The sequence below is a fragment of the Chrysochloris asiatica genome, unplaced genomic scaffold (assembly GCF_000296735.1).
Source record: "Chrysochloris asiatica unplaced genomic scaffold, ChrAsi1.0 scaffold00265, whole genome shotgun sequence".
NCBI classification, from domain to species: Eukaryota; Metazoa; Chordata; class Mammalia; order Afrosoricida; family Chrysochloridae; genus Chrysochloris; species Chrysochloris asiatica.
Window position 1 is genome coordinate 456,234 of NW_006408783.1, and position 19,954 is coordinate 476,187.

General features: G+C 40.2%; 1 protein-coding gene and 1 pseudogene across 2 annotated transcripts in view; one reads left to right on the plus strand and one right to left on the minus strand.

Moving 5' to 3' along the window:
• TTC13 (tetratricopeptide repeat domain 13) overlaps positions 1-19,954 on the minus strand; it is a 141,983-nt gene that overhangs the window by 89,061 nt on the left and 32,968 nt on the right. For both annotated transcript variants that reach the window (XM_006874160.1, XM_006874159.1), the window contains exons 2-4: positions 18,602-18,696; positions 11,757-11,832; positions 2,121-2,191 (exon numbers count right to left, since the gene is read on the minus strand). In XM_006874160.1, the coding sequence (XP_006874222.1) occupies positions 2,121-2,191; positions 11,757-11,832; positions 18,602-18,696 (242 nt within the window). The remainder of the gene's footprint in view (positions 1-2,120; positions 2,192-11,756; positions 11,833-18,601; positions 18,697-19,954) is intronic.
• LOC102823666 lies at positions 15,219-15,706 on the plus strand (annotated as a pseudogene).

The following is a 19,954-nucleotide window of genomic DNA, read 5'->3' on the forward strand; positions in this document are numbered from 1 at the left end:
AAGCTGGACAGTGAATAAGGAAGATCGTAGAAGAATTGATGCATTTGAATTATGGTTTTAGAGGAGAATACTGAAAGTTCCAAGGATCGCCCAAAGAACAAACAGATTTATGTTGGACAAAGTATAGCCAGAGTGCTCCCTAGAGGCCAAGATGGCCAGACTTTGCCTCTCATACTTTGGACATATTGTCAGGAGGGACCAGTTGCTGGAGAAAAATATCAGGTTTGGTAAGGTGGAGGGTAACAGACAAAGAGGAAGACCCTCAGCGAGATGGATTGGCAAAGTGGCAGCATCAATGGGGCTCAAGCATGGCAACAATTGTGAAGTTGTCCCAGGACCGGGCAGTGTTTCATTCTGTTGTGCACAGGGTCTCTATGAGTCGCTACCTACTCGATGGCACCTAACAACAAGTTGTCTTCCGTGGGCCCGGAATACCTGCATCTTCCCTATCCTTCATTCCTGCCCATCAATAGCCTGAATCAACAGAAAAGCAGTTCTACCTATTAATCCACATACATTCTCAAAGAAAAAATTTTCATTTGAAAGCAATCTATTGTACCATAAATTGACAAAAATGCTGTATCGAATTTCAGTATACTAGTATCTTTGCTTTACATAAGAAGAAATTCTGATTTGCTTTCTGAATCGAATAACAAGAGAAGACGAGCTACTGTATAGCTATTAAAGTCCTAAGATTATATAGAAATATTAAAAAACGTTTACAGTTTATAAATAGGTTAAAAGGAAAATAATAGATAAATTCAGAGTATAAAACATTTATAAATGCATAATTTGAAAACATATTAAGCAAAATTTTAAATGTTAAGAGTCACATAATTAAACAACTTGCTATTATTACCATTTGTTCTTTAATAAAGTTAAATGAATTGATAGTCTGAACACTCCTGTTTTATACTATTAGTTATCAGAAATTAAACCACTTTTGTTTCTATAAACGTATCAAAATCTCCTTTCCAACAAGAGTTCAAGTGGTAACTGTGAATAAGTGCTGTTCACTTTTTATAGTATTTCAATGCTAAACAGATCTTTTAAAATGACTTATCATCTGCCCTTTATACTTTAAACTCCAGTGGAGACTACTGTTTCCTATTCTTTCTCATTAGAACGTACGGGTGCTTTGATATGAGGACCTCAATATTAACAATAACAACAAAAAAGCTCAGTAATATTCGAAACCAAGACAGAATTAGCAACATGATTAGTCCTATTTTAAAAGGAAAACAAAAGCAGAGCTAATATTTCAGAATTAATACTTTAAAATGAAATCTACTTACTAGATTTTAAGTTTTATGCTGGCTCTTACAGAGCACACCAGAACAGTATTTTGAGTAGCTAAAATTTACCAAGCACTGACTCTGTGCCAGGTAGTAGATACTTGGTACTTTATATATTTCATTTATACTTAACAAGAAGTTTTTGGAAGTGGTTATTATCCCCAGAGCATAGGAGGTCAAATAAGTTGCTTAGTATCTAACAGAGTGGTTCTGAACTTGGGTATACCTGTACTCTAACAAGACACATAGTTAAGCGCCTGCAGTGAATACAGGTAAGTAGCCACCGAGCCACTGAGATGAGACTTCAATACAAGTCTCTGTTGAAACTCTTACACATGCATTTTACTTGAGTCAGACTTTATCTCAGTCCCAATCAAAGAAGGCCTACATATTTCTAATAAGGAATCTCATGACTGTCCTCTGAGGTGAGAAACAAATCCACGAGTGTAAGTTAAATCATTGTGTAAGTCACCTTCTTTGTAGAAATCAAACTTGGAATTTCAAGAATCTCAAGTATCCGTGAGAAACATCATAGTAAAGGAAAGTGATATGAAACAAGTGTGTCTTATTTAAACTCAGACTTGAATCTCATCTTCGCCACTGATGGCTGGGAGGCTCTGGACATATTATTTGACGTCACTGATCTTATTTTCCTCATTTAATATAAAGTAATGAAAAGATTAAATGAGAGCATGTTACCAGGCCTGGCACCATTCTTGTAGAGACTGAAAATTGATGCTTTCTTTCAGCACTTTAGCTATGTATAAATCCTTATTTTTGTCATGACAATAAACTTGAAATTACGTAATTAAAAAGAAAAATTACCTGAAGCATTGTTGAAAAATGCCTTATTGCTTCATCATAGAGACCACTGCCAATCAATACATAAGCAATAGCTATGAAACAAAATATAAAAATATTAAAGGAAATGATAAAATACCTCAGACTGGAACCAGCAACTCTAAATTCTTTGCTAAATCTTAAAATATAGCTCCAAGGACTGGTAGCAGTAAAAGAAAATCTAGAAGAAAATAAGATATCGTTGAATTCTACCTTGAACTTTTTATCACTTAGCCTTTTAGTTATATCCAGATTAAATTATTAGTCATCTATAAAATATCTCCCTACATGAATTATCTTTTTCTAAGGAGCTCTGGTAGCGTAGTGGCTACTACAAGTTAGGTGGCTACCCTCAAGGCTACCAGTTTGAAACTACCAGCAGTTAGGCAGGAGAAAGATGAGGCTTTCTACTCCTGTAAAGATTTACAACCTTGGAAACCCTACTCAGGGTTGCTATGAGTCAGAACCAACTCCACGGCACACCACCACCACACCCATCACTGACTTCCAAATGCCAAATAACTTTTATCATTTGTGAGGAAAATCTTATTGTGAGGAAAATCCACAAGTATCCATTTAAAAAACCCAAAAACATCACTCTAATTCAAATCATGTACAAACAGAAATGACTACTAGGATCTAACTTGCGTTGTGTTCAAAGACATAAAGGAAGCAGTTGAATAGCTTACAGAAATCATTTGTTGTTGTTGTTAGGTGTCACTGAGTCAGTTCCAACTCATAGGACCCTTATGCACAAATGCACATAGGGACCTTATGTTTTCTATCTATATATGAAAATAGCTATTAATTTGTTGTTGCTAAGTGCCTCTGAGTAGGTTCCATCTCATAGCAGCCCTAGGCAGACAGGGTTTCCGAGGAGAGGCTGATGGGTTTGACCCACCGCCCTTGCAGTTCGGTAATATGCAAATAACACTGCAATGTGATTTTACTATGAAAGAATGAGAAGTACTCAAATAGAATCACAAATTTGGATTTCTGGCAATGTTTAATTTACTGCCAGCAGTAAAAAAATAAGGCACTCAGATTAATATAAAGCCAATAAATGCTTACTATAAAAATTCATACCACTGCAATGTAGTGACAACTTTTTCCCTGTCTGGTCTGTTGAAAATAGAGTCAAAATGCTATTCAAAATAGACACTAATAGATGACTAATCTATGAAACTTTTTAGGTAAGTGATAGTGTGAAATTAAAGCCATGACAAGCTTTTAAAATACGGTAAGATTTTGACTAAGCTCTCTCACCTGTTAAAAAAACAACAACAACAAAAACCTCTAGATTACATTGACCTCTCATCCCTCAAATAGTAATATGTGCTCAAGAAGACTGGCAACTAAAATTTTCACTATCATGAAGACCTTAAATTCTTTAGTAGTTAAAAGTAGCGGAAACATTAAGTGAAGGGAAAGATTTAGAATATCTTTATAAATAATCTTGCAAAGGTAAAATTGAAAAGCATTGAACATCATAATACTACAAGAGATTTGGGGGACATTCTTCCAAATGAAAAAAGGATTGGCTTTAACTTAATTTCCTTGAAAATATAATCTAAGGTCAAATTCATAGCCCAAATGGTAAGAATGGATATCATTCAGATATTTAAAATGCAGATAATCAGAGATATCTTTAGTGATGGGGTAGTAGTATTCATAGTAAAAGTAATAGTAATGATACAGTAGCAGTTGTTAAGTGCCGTCCTGTTGGCTCTAACTCAGAGTTTCCGAGGAGTGTTTGGAGGGTTTGAATCGCCGAGTTTGTGGTTTGCTGTCCAGAAGGTTATCCTACAGAACCACACCAGTACTGGTAATTGTAGTAGTAGTTATACGTATTGTATAACTTTACATGTTGTGGTGTTGGAGGAGAATACTGAAAGTGCCATGGACTGCCAAAAGAACCAACAGATCTGTTTTGGAAGAAGTGCAGCCAGAGTGCTCCTTGGAGGCCAGGATGGCTAAGCTTCGTCTCTCCTACTTTGAACATATTGTCCAGTGGAAACAATCGCTGGAGAAGGATGTCATGGTGGGTAGGGTGGAGGGTCAGAGAAAAAGAGGAAGACCCCCAACGAGATGGATAAGCCAGGTGGCATCATTGATGGACTCAAGTGTGGCAGCGGTAGTGAGGTTGGCCCAGGATCGAACATTGTTTCGTTTTGCTGTGCATGGGGTCGCTATGAGTCGGTTCCGACTCGATGGCACCTGACAACAACAACAAGCCTTTACATGAGTTAGTGCATTCACTCCTTAATTGCACTAAGGGAGACACAATTACTGTCCCTGCTTTACTGACAAGGAAATGAGACATGGAGAAGCCAAACAAGAAGAGTAAGAGGAGGGAACAGTCAGCAGTGATGAAGATGCTGCCTGCTCCAGAGCTGAGACAAGTCGGGGCTGGACAGACTGCAGCCGGTCAGAATTCCTTCTGAGTGTATGAATGGGAACCAAGAACTGTGGACCTTTTGTGGTCTTTGAATGATTATGTTAGAAAGCCAAGACCTGCACTCAGATTCCGGCCCTGCCACTCCTGGGCTGTGTGATCCTGGGGCATCAGTCACATCTGAGAACTGTCTGGGTCTTGCTTAACAAACTGGTAAAAATTATTCTTTTAAGATCTAAAGTTCTAAAAATTTTTTATTACTCTTATTACAATGACTAAATATTTGTCAAATGACTAAAGGACTCAAAGAAACAAAGTTTTAGGGGATAATTTTGTTCTTTTAGGATCTTATCTAAATTGCTGGTCATAATTAGGCTGTCTAATTCTACTCTTTCCATTTAAAAGTAAACCTATTGTGAGGAAAATCCAAAAGTATCCATTTAAAAACCCCAAAAACATCACTCTAATTCAAATCATGTGCAAACAGAAATGACTACTAGGATCTAACTTGCGTTGTGTTCAAAGACATAAAGGAAGCAGTTGAATAGCTTACAGAAATCATTTGTTGTTGTTGTTAGGTGTCACTGAGTCAGTTCCAACTCATAGGGACCTTATGCACAAAAGAACAAAACAGTGCCCAGTCTTGTGCCATCCTCACAATTGTTGCTATGTTTGAGTCCAGTGTTGCTATCAGTGTCTCAATCCATCTCATTAAGTATCTTCCTCTCTTTTGCTGACCCTCCGCTTTACCAAGCATGATGTCCTTTACCAGGGACAGGTCCCTACTAACAATATGTCCAAAGTCAAAGATGAAGTATTGCCATTGTCACTTCTAAGGAGCAATCCAGCCATACTTTTTCATCTGGCAAATGGTCATCTGTCAGTCCACAGTATTTCTGATGTTCTTCGCCAATAGTGTAAGTCAAATCATCGATTCTTCTCAGGTCTTTATTCACTGTCCAGCTAGCACATGCATATGTTGTTTTAGGTGTCTCTGAGTAGGTTCTGACCCATAGCAACCATGCACAGGGTTTCTGAGGAGGTAAATCTTTCAGGAATACAAAGCCTTATTTTTCTCCCACAGAGCGGATGGTGGGTTTGAACTGCCACTCTGTGGTTAGCAGTCCAGTGCTTATCCTACAGTGTCATCAGCGCCCCTCTTCTTGGAGGTGATTGAAAATACCATAGCTTGGGGTCAGGCATACCTCAGAGTCACATCTTTGCTTTTTAACACTTTAAAAGAGTTCTTTGCAGTAGTTTCCCCCAATGCAATATAAGGTATTTTTATTTCTTGATTGCTGCCTCCATGAGCACTGGTTACAGACCCAAGTACAATGAAATATCTGACAATTTCAATCTCTCCTCTGCTTATCATGATGTACCAGCAGTGAGGAGTTTTCTCTTCTTTACAATGAGGTACAACACATACTGAAGGCTGTACTCTTGGATCTTCATCAGTAAGTTATTCAAGTTCTCCTCTCTTTGAGCAAGCAAGGTTGTATCATCTGCATATTGTAGGTTATTAATGATTGTTCTTCCAATTCTGATGCCTCATTCCTCTTCATAAAACCCAGCTTCTCAGATTATTTGATCAGCATACAGACTGAATAAGTATGGTGGAAGAATACAACCCTGGCACACACCCTTCCTGATTTTAAGTCAGTTTCCTCTTGTTCTGTTTATACAACTGTCTCTTGGTCTATGTACAGGTTCTCTATAAGAACAATTAAGTATTCTAGATTTCCCACTCTTTGCAATGTTATTCATAACTGTTATGGATAGTCAATAAAGCACAAGTAAGCACCTTCCTAGCATTCTCTGCTTACAGTCAAGATTTATCTGACATTAGCAATGATACCCTTCATTTCATGTCTTCTTCTGAATTCAGCTTGAATTTCTGGCAGTTCCCTGTCAATGTACTGCTGGCAGTTGTTTCTGCATTATCATAAGCAATATTTTATTTCTATGTGGTACTAATGACGTTTCATGATTTCTGCATCCCATAGGGTTACCTTTCTTTAGAATGGGCACAAATATGTATCTTTTCGAACTGGTTGGCCAGGCAGTGTACTGGAGTTTCTCCAGTGTTGTATCAGTTTGCTGAAAGATTTCAATTGGAAAACTATCAATTTTTGGAGACTTCTTTTCCACCAATGCCTTCCATGAACTTTGGACTTCTTCCTTCAATATCATTGGTTCTTGATCATATGCTACCTCTGGAAATGGCTGAATGTAGACCAGTTGTTTTTTTTTTTTTTTGGTACAGTGATTATGTGGATTTCTTCCATCTTCTTCTAATGCTTCCTGATCATTCAACAGCTTGCCCACAGAATCCTTCAATATTGCAAGCCCAATATTGAATTTTTTCTCAGCTTGAGAATCGCTGAGGATGTTCTTCTCTTCCTTTATTGTAACTCTAGGTCTTTGCACGTTTCATTTATAATACTTGACTCTGGCTTCTTGAACTGCCCTTTGAAGTTTTCTGTTCAACATTTCTTCCAGTTAACTTTAGCGTCTCTAAGTTCAAGTTTCAGAGTTTCTTCTGACATACATTTTGGCCCTTTCTCTTCTGTCTTTTTAATGACCTTTTGCTTTCTTCATGTATAGTGTTCTTAATGTTATCCAACAACTCTTCTGGTCTTTAGTCATTAGTGCCTAATGCACCAAATCTGTTCTTGGGATGATCTATATATTCTGGTGGAATATTTGAAAGGTCATATTTTAGCTCTTGCGAATTTATTTTAATTTTCTCCATATTCAACCTGAACTTGCAAATGAGCAATCAATGGTCTGTTGCACAGTCTACTCCAGTCTTGTTTTGATTGATGATATTAAGCTTCTCCATTGTTTCTTCCCACAGATGTAGTCCATTTGAATCCTATGCATTTTATCTGTTGAAGACCATGTGTACAATCACCATTTATACTGCTGAAAAAAAGTCTCTGCAAAGAATAAGTCATTGATTTTACAAAACTCTATTACGCAATCTGCAAATAACTTCTATCACCAAGGCCATATTGTCTAACTATATATTCTTCCTCTTTGTTTCCAATTTTTGCATTCCAATTTCCAGTAGTTATCAATGCATCTTGATTGCATGTTCAATGAATTCCAGACTGAAGAACTTGGTAGAATTCTTCAATTTCATTACTATTGGCTTTTGTTATCTAGTGCTGTTACAACAGAAATACGACAAGTGGATGGTTTTAATTGTCTTACAGTAAGGAGCTCTGGTAGCGTAGTGGTACAAATCAGGCTGCTAATCTCACGGTCAGCAATTCGAAACTACCAGCTGTTCCTCAGGAGAAAGATGAGGCTTTCTGCTCCCTAACAGATTTATAGCCCTGGAAACCCTGTACAGGGTCGCTATGAGTCAGAACTGACTCCCCAGCACATAACAACAACAACAACAGTTTAGAAAGCTAGAAGTCCAAATTCGGCATAGTGAGTCTGGGGAAGAGTCCTTGTCTCCTTTCAGCATCTGTAGGCTCAGAATTCCTTAGTGATTTCTACGTGTCCTGACATCAGTCATTCCCAGATCTAGAAGCTTCACAGTGCAGGGGGCCCAGGTCCAAAGGACACACTCCACTTCCAGCTCTTCTTTATTGGTAATAGTAGGTCCCTCTTTCTCTGTTCACTTCTCTCTTCTTTGATATCTCAAAATAGACTGACTCAAGACACAACCTAATCCTATAGATTACATGTGGCCTCATTAACATCATCGTTGTTGTTGTTTATAAGTGCTGTGGCGTCAGTTCTGACTCATAACGACCCTGTTTCTGAGGAGCAGCTAGAGAGTTTGAACTGCCAACCTTGTGGTTCAAACTGACCTGTGGTCCAGTGCTTACCCTACAGCGCCATCCCAAGACTCAATTAACATCACTTGTTGTTAAGTGCCATGGAGTCAGTTCCGACTCACTATACAGGGTTTCCGAAAGCATCTGGTGGGTCTGAACTGCTGACCATGTGGTTGCAGTCCAGTGCTGATCCACAGCGCCACACCAGAGTCTTTCTATTAACATCATCATTAAAGAAGTGAGGATTTAAAACCCATGGGATAATTGTATCAGACCAGATCTGATCACATCAAATCACATTATGGGGCTGATTGCCTCATTATGATCATATAGATCTCATCATGAAGGTGATAACTACATCTTAACTGCTAAACTACTGAGAATCCTGGCCCAGTCAAGTAGACACAAAATCTTAACTGTCACAGAGCATAAATGTGAATAACAGCCATATTAACTGGTCTTCCTTGTAAGCATATGGGTATCACCCTATAAGACAGCATTATACTTCAAGATAGATCCTGAAATGCTTTTTAATGATGAATGCACCACCATTCTTGTTCAATTTACCATTCTTAGCATATTAAACCATGTTGCTGTTGTTGTTAAGTGGTGATGAAACAGTTCCAACTCATTGTGACCTTGTATAGTTTCTGATCAGCAGTTGGCGGGTTTGAATCACCGACCTTTGGTTAGCCACCCAGTGCTTATCCTACAGCACCACACCAGGACTCCCTGAATCATATGCTACAATTGTCTGATTAAAAATGAGCAACACTTGTCAATTTCAGCTCACTAATGTGTAAGATATAGATCTCTGTGTATCCATTAAGTTCTTGACAATTTCAATTTTCCTACATTCATACTTCACACATTCTGATTATTAATGGATGTTTGTAGCTGTTTCGTCTCATTTCGTATTGTGCACCATCAGCAAATGAAGTGCCAAAAAGCTCTGCTTCACAGATCTTTATGTATTCCATTAAGTTTTCTACAATTTCAACTTTCCTAGATTTTTACTTGATACATTCCATGTTCTGATGATTTAATGGATGTTTGCAGCTGTTTTCCTCATTCTGTATTGTGCCTCATCAGCAAATGAAGTTCCTGAAAGCTCTGCTTCACCCACATCATTAAGATCTACTCTGAGGAGGCAGCTCTTTCCCAATAATAAGTTAAGTGCCTTCCAAGTTGAGGGGCTCATCTTCCAGCACTGTATCAGATAACAGTCTGCTGCTATTCCTCACGTTTTCAGTGGCTAACCTTTCAGAAGTGGGCAGCCTCGCCTTCGTCCTTATCTGTCTTAGCTTGGAAGTTCCGCTGAAACCTGTCCACCATGGGTGATTCTCCTGGCATTCAAAATACTGGTGGCATAGCCTCCAGCACCACAGCCACACGCAAGCCACCACAATGAGACAAACTGACAGATGAGCGGTGGACAAAAATCACTGCTGTGTTGTTGTTGTGTGCCGTCGAGTTGATTCTGACTCATAGCAACCCTACACAAGGTTTCTGAGGAACAGCTGGTGGGTTTGAGCCACTGACCTTGGGGTTAGCAGTCCAGTGTTTATCCTGCATGTATTTCCCAGCAATGGACATATACCTTGACAAAAGTCATTCTTCCAATAACAAAAAGAAAACCAAAAAACACTGTGTTCCCATTGAATAGTTTTCATCTTATCTAGATGGGCCTGGTTAAAAGAGACGGGGATAAGATTCTTATGATTCAGTAGTGAATAATTGTTATCATGACTAATTGCGACTGTCAACAATTGTAAAGGTAGAAATTCTGTAACAAAAATAGGGGAGTAGTTAATCTTAGAGTCCAGAAACAAAGGACCCTAGGACGATCAAGAGAGAAGAGCACAAGAGGAATGCATGGAGAACTTATCCAGAGAAGCAGTGACACCAGAGATGAAGGCAGAGATGGGAACATGGAGAGAGAGAGTGGCTGAGGACTCTAAGATTCACAGGAAGGGAGGGACTAAGAGCTGTGGGCCAGGAGGCAGACTTGCAGAGTATGACCTTTGGTGGTTTAAATGATGATATATGCCTGAGTGTTTTTTAAAAAAAAAAAAGACCTAAAGTGAATAGAGAGAAATACTGTAATACTGTTAACTGTTGTTGCTATTGTATGTGCCGTGGAGTCGGTGCCAACTCATAGCGACCCTGTATAGAGTTTCCGAGACTGTAAATCTTTATGGGAGCAGAAAGCCTCATCTTTCTCCCACGGAATGGCTGGTAGTTTCCAACTGCTGACCTTGCGGTTCACAGCCCGATTAGTAACCATTACACTACCAGAGCTCCTTCCTGTTAACTGTAGGAGATTATAATCATTGTAATGAAATAAGGTGTATGATTTGTTGAATGTAAAACTGATGATCTGACCTGTAAACTTTCACTATATTCACAATAAAAACTTAAAAGTACAAACAACAACAAAAAAAAACCCCACTGTGGTACAAAAGCTGAGGCAGAGACTATAGGCTGCAGGATGTTTTGGGGTTAATCTAGTGTACAGAATGAGATTTAGCACACCTCAGGCTCCTAATTCAGTGTACAGTAAATACAGTGAGTGCTAAACTGAAAGAATCCATGGACTTACGAAGAGACAGAATCTGAGGCCTTAAAAGGTAATTCTCAACATCTCCTCAAATAATATCACCAAAAAGGGATTTGTACTTTCAAAATAGTCAGCACACACTTACCCACACTAATGAAAGAAAGGCAACACTATCAGGAGTGGTTCATCTCAGCACAAGAGGTGGATGGTTGCAAAACTGGTAAAATGATTGAGATAAAAAAGCTCTCCTGCAGGTGCTCTGGCCAGCCAAGCCCAAACCCAGGGCCTTGTCCTGTTGGTGGTCGTGCTTGGGCCTCTATTCCACTGTAAACGTGGACTGAGCAGTGAGGGAGGCCTGCCAAAACACACCTGATACCGACCGGTGAAACCAGCCTACTCGAAAACACTGTACCCAGGACAAGCCGAACCACGTGATGCATTTGTAGATTTGAATGAGTGCATTTTGTCTGCACCCACATTCTTCAACCCAGCAAGCAATGACTGGCCTATTAAACCTAGTTGTTTTACTATACAGAAGGATAAAGTAAGTTTTCTGTGATTGTGTTTGCTTTTTCTTCTTTATGGTTCATATTTGATGAAAGAAAGCAAATCATCTTGTAATGATGAATAATTATTAATATCCACAGAAACACAGCTGGAAAAATCCTTACTGAGCATTCCATCCATGGCTTTCCCCCACTACATATAGTTAGCTGGAACCTTACAAGATTTGAAAGCCCTGTCCCTACATCCAACAGCTCATTATTGGCAGAACCAGCATCCTGTTCTTTCTACCACTCCACCCTGCCTTCCTGCACTGCAGCTAACAAATCTAGGCAAACACAGTAATATTTTAAGATTCATCTTACCTAGCTCTTCATTTGTACTGCCATTGTCAGTAGCAAATGGAAATCTCTTTTGTTCTGCGATAGACTTGGCTTGGCTCTGAAAAAAATACCAAACAGATTTTAGCTTATCATAAATAAGGAGAAAATTTATACCATAAACCTGAATTTAAAAACATTGTAACCACATTTGGTTTAAATCCAAAAAAGAACGCATTTGATTTACGTCAGACTAACCACAAAAGTATCATTTGTAGTGTAACAGGTTTGCTCCTCCTTATCGTTAATGGTCCCATTTCCAGTGGTTGTTGTGTAGTACGGTCAAGTTGGGTCTGATTCACAGCAACCCTGTAGAGGTTTTCCAAGGAGTAGTTGGTGAGTTTGAACCACCGACCTTGTGGTTAACAATCCAGTGCTTATTATCCTACAGCATCACACCAGGACTCCAAAGAATGCATGTTGTTGCTGTGAAGTGCTGCCCAGTGGGATTCGACACATCAACATTGTAGAGGGTTTCCAAGAAGCCGCTGGTGAGTTTGAACCACCAACCTTGTGATTAGCAATCTAGTGCTTATCCTACAGCATTATAATAAGACTCCAAATAATGCATGCTGTTGTTATGAAGTGCCATTGAGTCAGGTACAACTCATAGCAACCCTGTAGAGGGTTTCCAAGGAACAGTGCTGAGTTTGAACTGCCGACCTGTGCTTAACAGTCCAATGCTTATCCTACGGTACTATACCAGGACTCTAAAGAGTGCACCTTGTTGTTGTGAAGAGCCGTTGAGTCGGGTCTGATGCACAGTGAACCTGTAGAGGAATTCCAAGGAGGGACTGGTGGGTATGAACCACTGATTTTGTGGTTAGCAGTCCAGTGCTTATCCTATAGTATTACAGCAGGGCTCCAAACAATGAATGTTGTTGTTAAGTGTTGTCGAGTCGATTCCAACTCATAGTGACCTTGTAGAGGGTTTCCAAGAAGTGGCTGATGAGTTTGAGCTGTGGTTTGAATCACCGACCTTGCACTTAGTCGTCCAGTGCTTACCCCACAGTGCCACGCCAGGACTCCATTTCGATGAATGGTTCCTTTGTACTTCGATAGGAATTAATCTTGCTCTAGCTGCTTAAGGGAGTTTTGGTGTGGCGCTGTGGGTTAATGCGTCAGACTGCAAAGTTGTTCGAACTGCAAGGTTCAGGTTCATGCTCCTTGGAAACCCTATACAGGGTTGCTATGAGTCGGAATTGACTCAATGGCACTTCACAACAAGAGCTGCTTAAAAGGCTCACTCCATGATTGCAGAGGCTAGTTAATGAACTCAATTATGTTGCAAAGATTACAATCCAGCAACCAGTCCTGATGTGGACTGCTAAGTGCAAGGTCGGCGATTCAAACCTACCAGCAACTCCTTGAAGATGCTACACAGTAATGTTATTAGTCAGAGCCAGCCAACTCAACAGCACTTACAACAACAAGAGTATTTTAGAAATAGCAGCGACAAGTTGCAGAGATGATGCCATAGGAGGGTCAGCAACATTTGACCAAGAAATCAGACATTCTATTAAATAATGCAAAGTAAGTTATTAATCAATCATCCTACTCAATTTAGTATCCTTGACCTTGAAGAAATGATGCAGATATACACATGTATCTTTTGCAAAAGAGCTAAGAAAAAGTAGGGATTGGGGAGCAACACAGTAAATCAGCAAGTTTAGTAACTCAAATGGTTTTACAGATTGTGTTTATCCACCATACAAAATGATGGCTCCATCATCATTTAGAGACAAATTGAGGACTAATAATACTTAGACCTGCTGTTTCTCAGATTGACTTCAAATAACATTGTAATATACTACAGCATGTTGTTATTAAGTGCCGTCGAGTTATGGTACAACTTTATACCAGAGTTACACGAGATACGGTTAAAACACACACACGCAGGAAATGCTAACATACTAGGAGACTAGAGAATGTGTTGCCTTAGGCAAAGCAATGAATGAGATGTGAACCAAGTGACAGCCCAGTTACATGAATTCCTCTTTCCTTTTTTCAAACTCATAGCACTAATGCTCATAGGCATTGCTATTGTTAAGTGCCGTCAAGTCGGTTCTGACCCATAGTGACCCTGCAAAGGGTTTCCGAGGAGCAACTGGTGAGCTTGAATCGCTGACTTTCTGGTTCAAATGACTTTGCAGTCTGGCACATTAACACACAGTGCAAATAATTATACACGCGATATTCTTCTAATGCATATACTATTTAGTCAATGATTAGGTGTCCTGGTGTGGAGCTGTGGGATAAGGCCCTGGACCGTAACGTTGGTTTGAACTGCAAGGTCGAAGGTTCAAATTCACCTGGAAAACCCTATCCAGGGTGGCTCCCTGTGAGTTTGAACTCAATGGCACTTAACAACAACAACAAAAAGTCACTGGTGTTTATTAGCCAAGATGAACTGCGGGCTTAACTGACTTAAGTAACCGGGTTTCAGTTATCTCCATTTGCATTTCCTGTATACTGCGAACCTATACTAATGCTCAGATATAGCGTGGTAAAAACAAACCAAGAATAAATTAACTCTGGTTAAAATATAAGATGCTCCTTAAGAATCGCAAGTAACAGGTGCCAACCAGGACAGCCCATCTCAGGAGATTCATTCACTCCACTTGAACCCACTCAGAAATCTACACAAAATGCTAGACCTGTAAATCCACCAATCATGGGGATGCTTTACATGTTTATCCTAAAGGCTAAACGTTGATCACTAGAGAGACAGCCCACAGTTCCTTCTTACTCTACTAAGCAGCTACAAGTTCTGACACACAGGAATCTTCCAAGGCTTCTTTAAGACATGGCAGATTTAATAATGTAAAGGATATCACATCTCAGTGCCTAATGACAGAGTGTGGCCAGAACACACTTTCTTCCTCTCTGCCACTGTTACAAACAAGCACACAGATATGAAAGTTCTCCCTGCATAATAATCTGTTTATTGTTGTTAAGTGCCACTGAGTTGGTATTGACTTATAGTGACCCTGTATAGGGTTTCTAAGGAGCAGCTGGTGGGTTTGAACCACTGACCTTGAGGTTAGCAGTCCAGTGCTTGTCCTAAAGCAAGCTGATGGGGAAAAAAACAAAACAAAAAAACACGATAAATATTGCCTTTAAAAATTTTTAAAGTCTTATTATTTCATCCAGTATGAGATATTTTATAAGTATTTGATTTGCCAGGCCTTTGTACTGAAAAATATGAGATGAGAACAGAAATGAAATACCACAAAATAAACCCACATCTAGAACTACTAAAGAATATGTTGTCATTAAGTCCCATCAAGTCAGTTTCAACTGTGACCCTGTATAGGGATTCCAAGGAGTAGTTGGTTGGGTTTGAACTGTCAACCTTGCAGTTAGCAGTCCAGTGCCATGCTAGGCTGATGGAAAATTGGTTTTATTATATTAGAAATAGTATCTGTAACAGAAACGGGCAGGAAAATGATTGTAAGACAAATTGAATTCTTAAAGGAAAAGCATCTTATTCCATGTCTAATAGCTCTGTAACTATCTTCCATGAGCAAAGGTAAGAAGCTATGATCAGACTTCATCCGGCGATTAGCACCATGCCTGGCAGCTACCAGCCCAGCACTTTGGCACTGTGGCCTCAGTCTCGGAGCTCGCCTACATCGGACTTCATACTGCACCACGAAGAGGTCACCGTCACAGACGACAAGGTCAATGCCTTCACAAAGCCAGCCAGTGTGAATGTTAAACCTTTCTGGCCTGGCTTGTTTGCAAAAGTCCTGACCAACGTCCACACTGGCAGCCTCATCTGCAGTGTAGGGGCTGGTGCACTTGCCCCCTACCCCAACTGCTGCCCCAGCAGGCAGAGCCCCCCAGCCCCCTGCACTGCCGCCTCGGCTGAGGAGAAGCAAGTGGAAACAGACAAAGACGACTCTGAAGAGTCTGATGCTGATATGGGTTGACCTTTCCGACTAAATCTCTTTTATAAACTGTTCAATAAAAAATAAAAAGAATCTATGATGAAGCAAATTGAGACACAGAACTTGACCCCTCTCCTAGACTAACCTCAGGCCATCCTTCAGGTCCCTGACTGTTTCCTGAAAGCTAACTTGCTTGATCTCCTTAATTTAAGTAAGATTACACCGGGGAAATCCTTTCTTATCTTTCACATGATTCACACAATTTTATTTGTGTGCCTAATTGTATAATTATTTTGTTAGGGAAGGTAAGAGTGCAGGACTGAGCCTTTCTGGGTTGCTGCTGTATTCCCAACACATTGCATCAAAACAAAAAGCCCACGGCCATCAGGTCGAGTCCAACTCACAGAGACCCAAAATAATTCCTGAGACTAGAAATCTTGACTGGAGCAGACGGTCTTATTTTTCTCTGCAGAGCTGCTGGTGAAGCCATGAACCTTGTGGCTAGCAGACCAATGTCTAACTAATAGTACCACTAGGTACTGAACAAATATCTGTAGAATGAGTAAGTGTAAAGTGTAGATTTCCTACTTTCATCTTAAGGAAACTAAAAGAGCAAGACTGGTGAACTTTCTCCCCCATAAGTCACTGGTTGGCATCATCCTACACTGGAAAGCAACTAGTAGAAAATATTTGAATTTCTATCATTAAGAACGAGTCCTGGTGTGATGCTGTAGGATCAGCACTGGACCACAAGGTCGGTGGTTCAAACTCACCAGCTGCACCTCAGAGACTCTATACAGGGTCGCTATGAGTTGGAACCAACTTGACAGCACTTAACAAGAACAAAATCTAGAAGGTTCCTCATAACTCTATGTATCTAACTATACTAGGCAGAGATTATCACTTTCTACTTAAATATTTTTGGTGATAGCCAACTTACCATAAGACAGTCCATTACGGCTTTAAAATATCTAATACATAAGTGTTTTTTATAAATCAAGGTGACTGATCAATAGTGAGTTAAACAGTTGGTTCATCAGTCTATAGTTTGCAATTTCTAGCTAGCTTGATTAAATTACATTCTGATCAAGAATTGTTGTTGTTGTTAGGTGCTACCAAGTCGGTACCAACTCATAGTAACCTTTTGCACAGCAGAATGAAACACTGCCTGATCCTGGGCCAACCACACTACTGTTGCCATGCTTGAGCCCACTGATGCTGTTACTTGGCCAATCCATCTCGCTGGGGGTCTTCCTCTTTTTCTCTGACCCTCCACCCTACCAAACATGATATCCTTCTCCAGCAACTGCTCCCTCCTGACAATATGTACCAAGTATGAGAGATGAAATTTGGCCATCTTAGCCTCCAAGGAGCACTCTGGCTGCACGTCTTCCAACACACATCTGTTGGTTCTTTTGGCAGCACATGGCACTTTCAATAGTCTCCACTAATACCATATGTCAAAGAATCAATTCTTCTAAGGTCTTCCTTATTCACTGTCCAGCTTTCACATGCATATGAGGTTACTGAACATACCATGCCTTGGGTCAGGCGCACCTTAGTCCTCAAGCTGACGTCTTTGCTCTTCAACACTTTAAAAAGGTCTCATGCAGCAGATTTGCCTAATGCAATACGTCGTTTGATTTCTTGGCTGCTGTTTCCATGAAGTGTTGATAGTTGATCCAAGAAGAACGAAGTCCTTGACAACTTCAATCTTTTCTCTGTTGATAAGAATGTTGTTTATTGGTCCAGTGGTGAGGACTTTTGTTTTCTTTACATTAAGATATAATCTATACCAAAGGATGGATACTGATCTTCATTAGTAAATATTTTAAGACTTCTTCATTTTCAGCAAGCAAGGTTGTATCATCTGCATATCGCAGACAACTGAAAAACCAGATTCAACTATCTTATTATGTGTTTTGTTCGGGCATGCAAAAAGAAAAAAAACTTTGGGAAAGAACAAGTGTGCTAAAGAGAAATTCGAAACACAAGACACAGCAACATCTACATGGATGTTGAAAGGAATAGGCCTGGAGAAAAAGTCTGTGAAACCAAAGAACAATTCAGCTTCACTGAGGTGAAGCTGGGCAAAAACAGGAGACCATACAATAATCTGGACAGAGATGTTTTTAAGACCCTTGCACCTGGCAGCTAAGCTAGAGAAAAGGGTACACGCTAATCTTGGTAACCAGACACAGAGGTTATATGTGACATGCATAAAACCCCGAAAAGAGAGGTCTCCTGTACAGTTTAGTTGGTTCTGATGAAAAAAAAAAAGTATAGATAGAAAAGATATTCATACAGGCAAAAGCTGATAATATAGATCTCCAAATATATATTTAAAAACCAATAACAAGCCAGATGCCATAAATTTGACTCTGACTCTTAGAAGCCCGTGTGAGTTAGAGAGAACTGAGCTCCACAGGGTTTTCAAGGGCTTGTTTTTCAGAAGCTTTTCTTCCAGGGAGTTCTGGGTAGCCTCAAACTTTCAACTTTGTGGTTAGTAGCTGAGCACCATCCAGGGGCTTCTAGAAAGCAGATTCAGCCATGGTCTGCCAGATGCAGCCACTCTGTCCATGGTGCTATGGCTTGTTGTGAGGTGGTGTTGAGCTGCTTCCCACGCACTGTGATGCTATGAACACAGAAGGAAAGGCTGCCGTCTCCTGCGCTATCGTCTCATCGCTCCTACACTTGCGCCCACTGTTGCAGTCACTGTGGGGAACTGCCCCCTTGAGGGTCTTCCTCTCTTTTGTATTCTCCATTCACAAGTAATAGCAGCAATTCAGTATGACTGACTACTGGATGCCGTAGCTTTATTTATGCATATATAACCAGCTGGACCCAGCTCATAAACAGAAGCAGACCCCATCTTTTGGAAGTAGCCCCACTGCTTCAGGTCACAAAACACAGAAAGCTTGGATGAAAGACACATACCAGAATCTTCTCTGTGTTGAGGGACAGCAGAGAGTCACAGGGTGGTGATCCTTTGGGTTCACAGTCTGAATCGTGGAAGTTCAAAAGCGACGACTCTGAAAAGCAAACATTCCTTGTTAGTCTCCTCACCTTAAATATACGGCTCTCATGTGCTTAGCTATAAATTGGAATTCTAAGAACCTTCATAACCATGTGCTATTTTGCAGTTTCCACATGTCATACACATACATGAGTTTAAGTGTCCTCATAATGTTCCTGGGAATAAGCAAAGCCAGTTAGGGCTCTCAGATGACGAAATGTGGTTTAGAAGGGTTGTGACTTATTTAAAGGCAACAAGTAGAAGAAATGGTACTGGCTCAACTCTCTTTTTTACTAGTCATGTGAAATTAATAGTTCCTAAGAATCCTGGTGTGGCGCTGTCGGAATCGACTCGACAACAACAACAACAAGACCTTTTCAGAGTCCTGGTGTGGCGCTGTGGGTTAATGTACCAGACTGAAAAGCTGTTTGAACCGCAAGGTTGGCAGTTCAAGCTCACCAGCTGTTCCTCGGAAACCCTACACAGGGTCACTATGGGTTGAAACCCACTTGATGGCATTTCACAACAACAACAAGATCTTTTCAGCATATATCTCCTATCGGGCAGCATTCATCATGGGTTTCTAAAAAAGGAAGTCACAAAAGGGAGAGAGAAAGGAATAAAATGAGACCAGGGAGAACGGTCTAAAAAAGCAAACAAAAACCACATCAGTTGCCATTGATTTAATTTGATTCAGAGACCCCCATAAGGAGCTCTGGTAGTGTGGTGGTTATGAGTCGGGCTGCTAATCTCACAGTCAGCAGTGCAAAACTACCAGTGGTTCTTCAGGAGAAAGATGAGGCTTTCTGCTCCTCTAAAGATTTACAGCCTCGGTAACTCTATAACACGGTCGTTAAGAGTCAGAACCGACTCCACGGCACACCACCACCACCACCACCACCACCACCACCACCATAGAGACCCCATGTGTGCCAGAGGAGAACTATGCCCTGTACGTTTTTCTTTTATTTTTCAGACCTAAGAAAATTACACATTTATTCAAACATCTTTTCCTTTTCTTAGTATCCTTTTACATTGATAAGGAGCCCTGGTGACACTGTGGGATAAGTGTTAAGCTGCTAGCCTCAAGGTCAGTAGTTCAAATCCAACAGCCACTCCATGAGAGAAAGATGAGGCCACCTGCTCCTGTAAAGGTTTATGGTCTCAGAAACGCTATAGAGGGTCACTACGAGTCCCATAGGTTTTTCAGTGTCTGGTTTTAAAAAGTAGATCATTACAAGCTTTCAAGAGGGAACCTAGATTCAGAGGGCCTG